Source organism: Mus musculus, chromosome 11 (assembly GCF_000001635.26).
Source record: "Mus musculus strain C57BL/6J chromosome 11, GRCm38.p6 C57BL/6J".
Lineage (NCBI taxonomy): Eukaryota > Metazoa > Chordata > Mammalia > Rodentia > Muridae > Mus > Mus musculus.
In genome coordinates, this window is record NC_000077.6 from 110,470,713 (window position 1) to 110,483,107 (window position 12,395).

Consider the following 12,395-nt stretch of genomic DNA (forward strand, 5'->3'; position numbering starts at 1 on the left):
TCTGTGGATCCTGGGGTTTATATATAGCACAGACACAGCTCAGCCACAAGCCTCCCACAAGTAGCCACGTGATGAAGAACAATTTCAGATGAAACACTAAATGCAATTGTGTTATATGGGAAAGCCAATTTTCTGTATGTGTAGAAGCTCTATGTACCTGGACCGAGTCCTTGAAATAGTAGAAATAACCCCTCATGGAGTTGCTGTGATCCTTAAATAAGTCATGGGGACTACTGAAGACATCATGTTACATATAATAAATTCCTAAGAAATTCAAACGTGTTTAACCACGTTTTCTCATGAACAGCCATTTGTTCACAACACAGTACCAACCACAGAACAGCAGTGTAGCTTGCTTGGTAATTCAGCTTTTAATTTTCCAGCTTCTGTGTATCCAGTGTCAGTACAAATGTTGCTTAGCTGCCTTCAATCTGCTGTAGTGGGTGCTGCTAGTCCCACTGTAAGGATGAAGCTCTCAAGTTCTCAGAGCTAATGAGTCCTTTTCTATTGGCCCCTCCTAAGCCCACCCCTTTTAAAAACAGGGTCTTATTAAGCTGTATTCCAATTTACTGCATATAACAACTTTTTTGAAGATTTAAAAATCATTGCCCCCCCCCCCAACATAAATCTGGAGTACCTCCCTCAAACCTTCATCCTGCTCTCTAATAGTAAGAATGTCTAGTTTCCCATTAGTAACGTCAGTGATAGTCAATACATTAAAAATGTGCAGTGTAGTGTTAAGAGATGTCTCACTGGCTAAGAGCACTAACTGCTCATTTGGAGGACCTGGATTCAGTTCTCAGACCACACATAGTGGCTCACAAATATCTGTAAGTCTAGTTCTAGGGGTGCTGATGCCCTCTTCTGACCTCTGCAGGAACCAGGCATTCAGGCAAAACTCTCATACACCGAAGATAAAAAAACAAAACAAAACAAAAGACAAAAAACTCACAATGTAAAGGAGATCTTATAAGACTATTATATCCAGGAATAATTAAATAAACCATCTGCATATATATATATTGTACATATATTTGTATGTGCATATATATGTTTAAAAATATACATATGCTTTTGTATGTGCATATATATTTAAAATTGAAAAAATAAAATTTGTATACATCATTATTTTGTGTCAGTGTATGCCTGTGCATTGTGAATGCAGTGCCCTTGAAGGCTAGAGGTGGGCATGTTATAACCCTTGGAACTGGAGTTACAGATGGTTCTGAGTCACCATGTGGCTGCTGGGAACCAAACATGGAGAGCTCTTTAGGAATAAACCATCTCTCTAGCCCTTAGATTTTTGACTAGACACTGTAACCATATTGGGGATAATCTTTAGGTAGCACTACGTATGAGACACTAGGGGAGCATATATGAACCTATCTATATCTTTCACTTGTCCCTGTGATCATATAGAGAGTAGAGGACTGTTCTTACAGTGTGCTTTTTTGCTTGTGTTCAGTCTTGGAGATGAACTGGTTTACATGTCTGAAGGTGACTACCCAAAACAGTTTCTAGACTTATTGCCCAAGACTAGAGGACGTGACTTCTTCTGACACACTGAGCTATGACGTTGCCTGAAGTGATATTTGTTCATTACAGTGATCATGACTCATTCAGGAGTACAGACTGAAGGCTTCTGTTTTTCTATAGGACTGAGTAATGTTCCCATTAAGGCCTACATGAGACTCTGAAATGCTATTGAAATATTAGTTTACTAGTACAAAGCGAACCACGTCGAAAATAACTAATTTGCTTTTATAGATTAGATTGGCTTTCTCTTTCCAGAGAATCTCATAGTTCAGATCTGTGGCTTTCCAGGAGTCCTTCCTGTGAAGTTGGGCATCTTGGAGCCCTAAGAAAACATGCCACCATTAAGTGAAGCAGGAAGCCAGGGAAATCCATAGCTGAATAAAAGATAAACTGTTGTGGTCTGTTACCAGGATGCATTTTGAAAACCAGACTCTTACCAATGCCTGGTCTCCCTATGCAGATCATGACAGGGCAAAGGATTAGTTTGCGTTTGTTTGTTTGTTTGTTTGTTTGTTTGTTTGTTTTAGCTGGAGAGTGTGAGTTAGGATTGAAAGGTACTGCCAAATTTTCTTACTACTATTTCTTTACCGTCTTGTCAGGGAGCATGAGATATTACAGACTGTACCATAGACCCACAGAAAGGGCTGGATGTCATCTTATGGTTTTCCTGCCCATTTATCCAATTTATTTAATAAATCCCCCCCCCCCCTGCTTTGCCCCAGCACAGGCTAAGTGCTCTGGGCATTGAGGTACTGACCTACTCATGGAGGAAGAGGAAAGCCTGCTCCTGCCTTAGGGCATGGAGACCACACAGGGGAGGGCAATTTCATTGTTATTTACATTTTGATACATTTCAGAGACACTCAAAAGTAAGGTACTCTAATGAGCCACGCAATTTCATTGTTATAAACATTTTGATACACTTCAGACACACTTAAAAGTAACATACTCTAATGAGCCTTCATCACCAAGCTTCAACAGTTACCAGCTCATGGCCACTCCTTTTTCACTTTTATCTCCAGTTTGCCTGTCTCTCCGGTCGTCCACATTATTTTGAAGCAATTCTTTGAAGCGCACCATTGTAAGCATTTCAGGGTTTATATCTAAAAAACAAAACAAAACAAAACAAAACAAACAACATAAAAATGAACCTGTCTAAAACTCTTTCAAAATTCAGGGTGCATTTTGAAAAGATAACCACATCCCTAAATTTCCTCCCAATCTGTTTCCGTATTTTCCTTTCAGAGCGCTGTTTTTCAACACTTTCTTTTGATAATGGCTCGTGAACGGAGTAGCCCCTAAATAAGGAAGATGTAGCCATGCAATGGGGGTTCCCCACATGGCTCCTGCCAGCCTCCTCCCTTCGCACTGACTCTAGACCGCAAGTAGAGAGAGCCTTGCCGGGATTTATATTTGGGCTGTTTCGAGAGAGCATGTGGTCAGCGCCAAAATGCTAACAAGACAGAAAATACTTTAAACGCACCAAGTCTTTAAAAAAAAGTGCCCCAGCGCAGGGAACTGTAAGAGCAGCATTCTGGGCGCTCACATATCGACGTACTCTCTGACGGGACCATGATTCCCTGTCTACCTGGCTACCTTCTTTCCCCTCCGTTTTCTTGTTTCCTTGTCTGCTTTGTTCATCGTTCTCTACTGTCAGTTCTTTCCATTTCCCTGTAGCACACCGTTGAGCTTCTTTTGCCCACCATGTGTCTGATGCTCCTCCAGTATTTTTCCATTTAGTACTTCTGAGTTGAAACTCATGGTATTAATTGCATGCTTGTTTATGGGACACAATATGGTGATGGTGATGATGTTTGAGGATGCTGCTGCTGCTGGTGGTGATGATGATAGTGATGGTGTTGATGATGATGGTAAGAGTAATAATGGTGCTATGGTAGTAATGGAGATTGTGGTGGTAGTAGTGATGATGATCGATGGTCTGTCTTGACACCCAGCTTCTGAATAACGACACAGAGACTTATATTTATTTATGACTGCTTAGGCTTTATAGTTTAGGCTTGCTCTCAACTAGCTTGTGTAGATTAATAACTCGCTTATACTAATCCACATTCCACACATGGCCAGTTACCTCTCTTTCTTCCCGGTACATCCGACTTCCTCCAGTTCTGGCTGGTGAATCTCCCGATGCCTGCTCTTTCCCAGAGTTCCTATCTCTGCCTGGATGTCCCACCTTTCCCCTTCTCTCCTGCTATAGGCCATCAGATCTTTATTAAACCAACCAGAAGCTGACGGGGAAGAATGTTTACAAAGTATGGAGCAGGTGTTGAGCAACTAGAATAGCAATACCAAAGTCGGGACAGTACTTAACACACTCTGCTGGTACAGAAATCATGTGAATAAAGCAAAGACAACCTTTATACAGTGCACAAGATTATCCCAGCGATGGTGGGGGGTGGTGAAGATGCTTATCAGTCAGGGTTCTCTAGAGGAGAAGAACTCACAGAATAAATATACCTTACAGGGGTTCTAGATTAGATTGGTTTACAGGATATGGGCTAGGTAGTCTAGCTGGATGATGCATGAGAGGATGAGAATCGGGTAGCCGCTCTGTCCATTGGGGCAAGCGCCTCTGTAGTACCTGGATTGCAGTGATGGTCTGGAGGACTCCTGGAGAACTTTGGTCCTTCGTTTCACCCAAGAAGCTGGGTTCTGGTGTCAGCTAAGGAATTGATAAGGGATGCTTCTTTTAGTTGATTAGAAATCCAGCCAAGAGGACAGCTGAGATTCACCATCACAACAGTGAGCTCTCATGTACCCCTAAGTCAGTTATTAAAGGCTACCTACCCATAGCTCCACTTTCTCTGTGAGGCATTTTTTTTTTCTCTGTGTCTGACTTCCCTGCTCTCTCCTTCAGAGTGCAACGTAAGTTCACAGCTATTGTAATATTGGAATTTCCAATCTGCTGACTCCTGCAAAGCAGAATTTGTATAGTAATGAATTTTACACCTTGTTATGTCTACTTTAGTGAATTATTGCCAGTTTCAGTTCAGCGACTCAGTTAGCACAGTGAGGAACTTAACTTTGAATTTAGTTGTTTAAAAAAGATTTATTTTATTATTTTTGATTGTAATTAGCGTGCCTTTGGGTAGGTACGTGCATAAGAGGGCAGTGCCCAAGGAGTCCAGAAGAGGGTATTATCTGTTCTGGAGAAGGAGTTATAGGCAGCTATGAGCTGGCTGATATGGGTGCTAGGAACTGGATTCTCTAGGTTTCTTTTAATCTCTCCCTCCCTCCCTCCCTCTCTCCCTCTCTCCCTCTTCCCCGACAGGATTTCTCTGTGTAGGCCTGGCTTTTCTGACTCACACTGTTGACCAGCCTGGCCTCAAACTCAGAGATTCTCCTGCTTCTGCCTCCTTGGTGCTGGCCCTAAAGGTGCACACCACCACTGCCTGGCTACGAACCTTGGTCTTCTAGAAGAGCCATGTGTGCTCTTAACCACCTGAATCATCTCTCCAGCCTCCAGGAATTTAATTTTTCAACTCTTACAACTTACTTGGTTGTAGGGGAAGTATCAGGTGCCTAGGAGGACAGGGGTTTTAGCATTTATTAGGTGAGAAATGGTGAGATTGAAATACTTTATCTAGACTTACTCTATGCTGGGCAAGTGGTTCTCGACCCTGGCTGGAATCTAAGTTACTGTGGAGCTTAAAATGTGTGTTTTTGTGTGTATGACAGAGAAAGATAGAGAATATGTGAATGTGTGTGAGAGAAATAGAAACTGTGTGTGTTTGTGTGTGTGTGTGTGTGTGTGTGTGTGTGTGTGTGAGAGAGAGAGAGAGAGAGAGAGAGTTAGTTTTGAGGTCACACTCTTAGAAATCCTGAGTCTATAGATTTGGACTTGCTCCCATTGTTGGTGGGCACACTGACTGGGGTTCACGTTGTATGAGCTGTTGAGAAATGTAATTTTAGCACAAGTCACACAAGGGAAGGAGCTCCGAGGATGTCGTTGGAAGTCACAAGGTGCCTATGAGAACACATTCTGCTAACGTTATATTTTTAAAAAAAAAATTTTTTTAAAGTATAGATATGGAAAGGAGGGAGGGAAATATGAAAAGAAAAGAAAAAGCCAAATGAAGAGGACTCATCTTTAAGATTGTAGAAGGGGAGGGGAGGGTGAGGGAGGGGCTACGTGAGGCGGGGACTAGGAGGAGAGGAGGGCTGTTATCTATCCGGATGTAAAGTGAATAAATAAATAAATTAATGGAGGGGAAAAAAGAGACCATATTTCAAATCCTAGTTGTGATGGATTGTGGTAACTGTCAACATAGCATGATTCAGAGTCTCCTGGGAAATGGACCCTGGGTATTCTATTAAGGGACTATCTTGATTCCATTATATGGCTGTAGGAAGAACCATTCCAATTGTGGATCAGGCTATCAACTGGGCAAGAGAACCTGTATTGCATAAAACAGAGACAGTGAGCAAGCAATAGCTTACATGTCTTTGTGGCTCTCTTCTAACTGCTACAATGTGGCCAGCTGCTTCAAGCTCCTGCTGTCCGGACTTCCCCATTACTGTGGATTGTACTTTGAACTGTGAGCTGATACAAGGCCTTTCTCTTAATTTGCTGGTGTTCAGCTCTGCTATCACAGCAACAGGAAAATAAACCAAGACACCAGTTCTGCTACTCAGTTGCAGTGTGATCCTAAAGAAAGTTCCAGGAAACAAACTGGAGCTGATAGACAGCCACACCACGCCACTCACAGACTCAACTGACACAGTGTATTTAAAGAACTCTGTCAGTGCCTGTGGAGACTGGGTGCTCAAAGGACCCTTCCCTTCCCCCTCCTCTGCCTCTCCCTTATCATTTTCATCTTCCTTCACTCCTCTTTTCCTCCCTTCTTCTCTCCTTCCTTTTCTTACCTCCTTTCTTTCCTTCCTCCCCCTCCCTTCCTTCCCTCCTTCCTCCTTTTCTATCTTCTCTCTCTCTCCTCCTTTTCTTTCTTCCCTTTCTCTTACCTCTCTCCCCTCCCTCCCACTTCCCTCCCTACCTCCCTCCCTTCCTTCTTTCTTCCCCCTCCCATGCCTCTCTGTGGTTTGCTCTGTTCAAACAGCCACAAAAAGGATAATGACCATTCAGTAAACAGATATTTATGATGAAGGGCACTGGACAGAATTTTTGCTGCTGCTGTGGAACTTACGCTCTTGAGGGGAAGACAGACAGACAGTAAGTCAGTAATAGGCAAACGTGAACTTAAAAGCACGGAGGTAATACGTTGAGGACAGCGAATGAATGGTAGTTGCGAGACCTATTTCACAGAACTGGGGAAGGGCTTGGGAGGTTCTGTGGGGTTTCCATGGATGTGCTGAATTCAGAAGGTTGAATCTGCTAGCACCTGGAGCTCTCCCTGTAGAGGGGACCATGTAGGGACAGGTGAGCTGCTAAGAGATTCATTCTGCCTTCTTAATTAACATGATTCTAAGTTTTCAAACGAGCTTTCCAATTTTTCTTCTCTAAACTTTGTGTAATCTCCCACCCACCTGAGATTTTGCCCTCCGTGCCGAGACTTAGTGATGTGCAACAGCATGTGGTTTGTGGAGTTGTGTTGGTTGGGGCTCCTTGTCCTCTTCCTAGTGGCTTGTGTAAAGGCAGCTTTACCTCTGCACCCCCTGCCTCCTCTGGGCTCCGTTAGCCGATTTGCATATGATCCTTGTAGTTTAATGGCACCTAATGACACTTTTCTGTGAGCTTTGTTGCCAGATACACTTGGAACAGGAGGCCAGATGCAAGTTGTTGGGAGAGGGCAGCCAAGGGCTCCAGGTCCCCAGGAACTTGGCTAGAAGTCCCATTCACACCAGGAAACACGATAGAAAAAGTAAACTTGGCACCGGTGACCTGCAGTTCTTCCTCTTGGGAAGCCATGACAGTAGTCGCAGACCCCCAGAGTCATGCTTGCCAGCCTTCAGTGGCACTGACAAATTCTGAGACACCCGATTATCTCTTGGTGGCACCTTCTGCCAGCCGCGTGGGGCTGCATGCTGTTTGGGTTGGCACCAGAGCATAGCCCTGTATTTTATGTAATGAGACACATCAGAAAAGGCCTTTGTGCTTACCCCCACCGAGCGGGCACTGGGCGGGGACCTCATTTGTACCCCATCATTTTATGTACACTCGATGCTAGGATGCTTCTATGTGGCCTAGTAATTTTTTTTTTCTTTCTAAAAATTTCTTTCTCATCCCAGTACTATTTTGCCTCTGAATCCGCATGACCTGGCTTTGGTTTAAAGATGAATGTAGCCAAGGTGTGTGCTGGGAGGGTACTGTTCTCCGAGACACTCCCCCCCCCCCAAACATGCACGCACACGTACATACGCATAAACACACATTTGCGTGCGCATGCTGATGAAACACTGTGTGTGTATGTGTGGTGTGTGTGAGTGGTGTGTGGTGTGTGTCGTGTGTGTGTGTGTGTGTGTGTGTGTGTGTGTGTGTGTGTGTGTGTGCAGTCAGGCTGGCTCCCCTTTTCCAGTCTGTACCAAGGAAAGGGCACACAAGAAACAGACAAGATTCCCTCTGAGAATCCCTGTATTCTCTTCTCACTTAAGGTAAAGCCCATTTTCTGACTTTAAACAAGTTCTGGCTTGGATTATCAAAGGAAAGGTCGATTAACGTTCTTGGACACTTAACTTTGCTATTCATCTCTCTCCTTCGTGTTCCCCCCCCCGCCCCGCCCCCCCCGCCCCCCCCCCCGTCCCCCCCCCCCTCCCCCTCCAGCTCCAGTGTTAAATGTGAGCACGAGGTGTTGGCAGCCTCCTTGAGGGAACAGATTGCCCTGAAATAAACACAGCTGGAAAGCGACCACCTATTGTTTTTCTTTCTGTTAGGAAATGAAAGAGCTATTTATCAAAAGCACTGGGCTCCCATTTATAACTGCTGGGCTGGTTAATGATCAATGCCACCCCTGGGTGTCTGAATGGGCATGCTAACCTTCTGCCTCCCTGAGTGGCTTCCACTGCCCTGGAACAATGAACTCTGTGGAGTTTTGCTACCGCACAAGAGCAGGAGGCGGAGCCTGCTTTTTTTTTTTTTTTTTTGCCTCCAGCTGAAGCGTGCCGGCTTTGGAGCTTAGCAAAGGATGGCTTCTGCTGGGATTCCTTCTGCCAGCTTTGCAGTTTGCAGCTTTGCAGGCCTCCTGGAAGCCAACGAAGCTTCTGGAGATGGTCAAGTAAGTTCTGGAAGGTGGTAGAGATGTGTGTGGTTTTCAAGTGCCTTGGTTTACATCTTTAAGAAAAGAGGACACTTTTCTAAGTGATGTTCGGCTGCTCTGTCTCCTGAGGTTTGTTCTGGTTGCTGTCAGGGGTTGAATGGTTTGAAAATTTATACTCGTGAAAACTTTGAACACTGTGAAAATGTCTAACTTATAGAGAGTGGGATGTCAGAGGAGACTAGAGGCTGCAAATTCCGGGGCAGAGTGGTGTGAGGTGCTGGGTGTACTTGGGAAGTTGGGGGAGAACCACAGGCAGGCTGTGTTATTGTTTTGGTCATCTGCTCTGTTTTGGGTTTCTGTCCCCAAAGATCTCTCCCCACCCCCTTCTCTTCCTTCATTGCTCACTTCCTTCCTCCCGGTCTTTCTGTCTTTGAATGGATGTGTTGATAATTTATTGCCTTATGGTGTCATAACTGGTTGCTGCTTAAGCATCCCTCCTGGTGTATTAAACTTTTTAAATGGTGATTTTCCTCTAAATTTAAACTGATCGTTCCTCACACCTGACATGTAGGACCCAAGTTAGCAGTGAGGACGAATAACTTCTGTCTAAGATTTCCTCCAATGACCACTGGGAGCCCTTACTCCAGGCAGGCTATATTTACTTTTGTTTCATTTGGGAGGACCCTAAGGTGGTGGTATTTGCTGTGATATTTGCTGTGCTTTTCTGATTACCTCTTTGCTTGTGTCGCTAGCCATTTGTCCCGATTTGAAGGAGGGCATCTGGTTCCTCCCTGGAGTGACTCCTCTCCATTTGCATCTCCTTGTCTTGTGGCCGAGACTCTTGGATGGGGCTCCTCAGAGTTAAGCCATCCGTGTATCTGGGATCTCAGCGTCAGACATAGCCACCCAGCAGTACAGTGAAAAGTTCTATACTTTGTCAGCCCACATTGTATAGGGCTGATTACCTTGATAAATATGTGCTGAGTGGCCTCTGAGATTCAGGGGGAGGGAGAAATGATGTACACTGACTGATTCTTCTAGATCGCTTGAAAGAAATGAAGAGATAGTTGAGAAAAGCCGTTTACTAAAAGATGCTCCCCAAAGGCTTTTTTTGTGCTGATTACTGACTACCATTGCCTCTATACTGCCTGCTGAGTTGATCTAGGTACTGAATTTTTGAAAGAATACTTAGAAAAAGCTCAATTATACTCGGTCTTAGGGTTCTAATAACATAACCCGTCTTAGTCATGGATTTCTTACTTTTTTTTTTTTTAAATAAGACACATAGATTGCTTCTCTATATGATCATACTGGAAGGGTTCTTTGGCTCAATATTTTTCACATGTCCTGTCTGGTTTGATTCTTACATTTAGTTTAGAGAAGTAAATATTGATGTTATTCTGGATTTTACAACCCTGGAGCCTGAGAGTTAAAAGCCAGTTCTTGGTTAAAAGCACTCTCTGCTCTTCTAGAGGACCTGTGTTCTATTCTGAACATCCAGGAGGTGGCTTCCAAAAGTCTGTAGCTCCAATTCCAGGGGGAATACAATGAATGCCTTCTGGCCTCCTCAGACATGGCATGCATGTGGCACCCAGACATACACGCAGGCAAAGCACTCACACCGGTAAAATTAAAAAAGGAATCTTCTGAAAAAGGACGGTCTGTAGGTCATTTGGTCAGAGAAATAACCTGGTGATTTTTAAACTCACAATTCCGTGTTCCTGCATCTCACTCCTCTGACCGCTTCTATACATTTGCCCTGATAGAATAGTGGGAAGAGCTCCATGCCGGGTGTCCAGAGACCTCAGCACACATGCTGTGATGTCAGTGCCCGTTCTGTGATGCTGAAGATGCCACGGAGTTCATTTGCATGCAGAAACCATGCATTTCTTAAGTTATGTTATGCCTTAAGGTTTACTAGGATCTCATCCAGGGCTTGTATCAGCACTGATGCATCCACTTGGAATACAAAGGGGAGAGGAGGAAAGATTCCATCTTTGTTTCGACTTCTGCCAAACTCAGATACCTGCTATCTACATCTAGGAAGAGACTCCCAGGTCCTTAACATGACTGATTTCCCCCACATGGTTCCTAAGCTGACATTTCCTAGTCTGGTCTTTTTGACTCATCAGCAAAGGTGCCTGAGCCAAACACTCCTGTAGTTTCAGCCCAGGGATGAGCAACAGCAGAGTTCCCATCTGGACCCCCACAGAGGGTGATAACCTCCAGGCAGGATCCCGGCTGTTCTGCTAATCCTTTTTAGAGCAGAGTCAATGTATCATTTTGCATGCACCTAGTCCTTTTAGAGCAGAGTCAATGTATCATTGCATGCTCCCAGTAGTTAATCAGACTCTCTTCAGTGTTTCAGCCTCTCAGTGACAGCCAAAGGATGTGTATAGATAGAAGAGCAGAGGAATCGTTTGTTTGTTTGTTTGTTTGTTTGTTTGTTTGAGACAGGGTTTCTCTGTGTAGTCCTGGCCATCCTGGAACTCTGTAGACCAGGCTGGCCTCGAACTCAGAGATCCACCTGCCTCTGTCCCAGTGCTGGGATTAAAGGCATGTGCCACCATGACTCAGCTTCGAGAAGTGTTTTGTATTCACTTCCACCATCACATCTATCAACTTCTCTCCGATTTAGAAAACTAGGATCAAGGTGACTACATTTTCTTGCAGTTAGAACGGAAACAAATAAACAACCAAAATGTCCCACCTTAGACTCAGTGTCCTCTGCCATCACAGTTACTGTATAAAGGAACAGCCAAAGAAGGTATTGTGACAGTTGTCTCAGTGAGTAGGAAGGCTCCACCTCTTTAGCAAAAGAGCTGACATTTCTTCTTCAGCGCTGGGGATCATGCAGGCAAGTGTTTGCTGGCATACTCCCAGCAAGAATGGACATTTCCACTATGATACGCTCACCTGGGTCTAAGGCATTGCTATTTCTGGCCCCAAATTGCCTCTGAGAAGCTGTGTGGTGCCCTGGCCCCTGGCCCTGACTGGCTGCTCCCTTAGCAAGATGTATTCCGAGCCTTTGCTGACTTTCTCCCTTTGCTTGGGAAGTCTCTTCCCTCGCTCTTTTGCGGTAAGGTGAACTTTAACTTTTTCCTTATGTCCTTCCCCGTAGGCAAGAAGCGAAACCCGGGCCTTAAGATTCCAAAAGAAGCGTTTGAACAGCCTCAGACCAGTTCCACGTAAGTTGGCCGGATGATGGTTCCATTCCAAACACTTGTATTTTACGAGCTTGCTGTGGGGCTCAATTTTTTTGGACCCGTGAGCAAGGTCTTCAGTTTGCACATGGCTGTTGGAAAATACATTCAGCCCTTTGAGAGGAAAGTTCTTTGCTCACGTTTCTGAGCTCTAAAACAGACTTCTAGTCTACACTGACCCACAGCTTTGAAGTCAGTGTCTCAGATTACTGGCTGTGTGAGAGCTATATACCATATGGGAGCTGAGATCCTATATATATATACCCAGCAAGTTCCCCAGGTGTGGACTGGCTCAACACTCCCCTCTAGATACCAACGAACAAACAAATAAATCCATGTGTTTATGTGTGTGTGTGTGTGTGTGTGTGTGTATGTGTGTGTGGCAATAATACTCTTAAAATTGAGTTGAAATGGGAGGGTGGTATTTGATGGTATTCATGGCATTTTGACACTTAGTCCTGACTGTAGGTACAGAACAAACGAAGGG

At 44.4% G+C, this 12,395-nt stretch overlaps 1 protein-coding gene and 1 long non-coding RNA gene across 10 annotated transcripts in view; one reads left to right on the top strand and one right to left on the bottom strand.

Annotated features, from left to right (window-relative positions):
- Nucleotides 1-12,395, top strand: part of Map2k6 (mitogen-activated protein kinase kinase 6) — a 126,421-nt gene that overhangs the window by 71,611 nt on the left and 42,415 nt on the right. For 4 of the 8 annotated variants that reach the window (NM_001356345.1, NM_011943.3, NM_001356353.1 and 1 more), the window contains one exon: nt 11,827-11,893. In NM_001356345.1, the coding sequence (NP_001343274.1) occupies nt 11,827-11,893 (67 nt within the window). Of the gene's footprint in view, nt 1-6,669; nt 6,725-7,802; nt 8,104-8,627; nt 8,724-11,826; nt 11,894-12,395 lie in introns of those variants that run through there. The other 4 variants (XM_011249035.3, NM_001356347.1, NM_001356346.1 and 1 more) reach the window with 4 other exon arrangements.
- Gm39446 lies at nt 2,407-6,061 on the bottom strand. Of its 2 annotated transcripts, none has more exons than XR_880292.2 (3): nt 5,995-6,061; nt 4,136-4,216; nt 2,407-2,639 (listed from the first exon to the last, which is right to left on the bottom strand). It is a non-coding gene; the product is annotated as a predicted gene, 39446 (long non-coding RNA). The 2 variants fall into 2 exon arrangements; XR_880291.3 differs by lacking the exon at nt 2,407-2,639 and adding an exon at nt 3,171-3,494.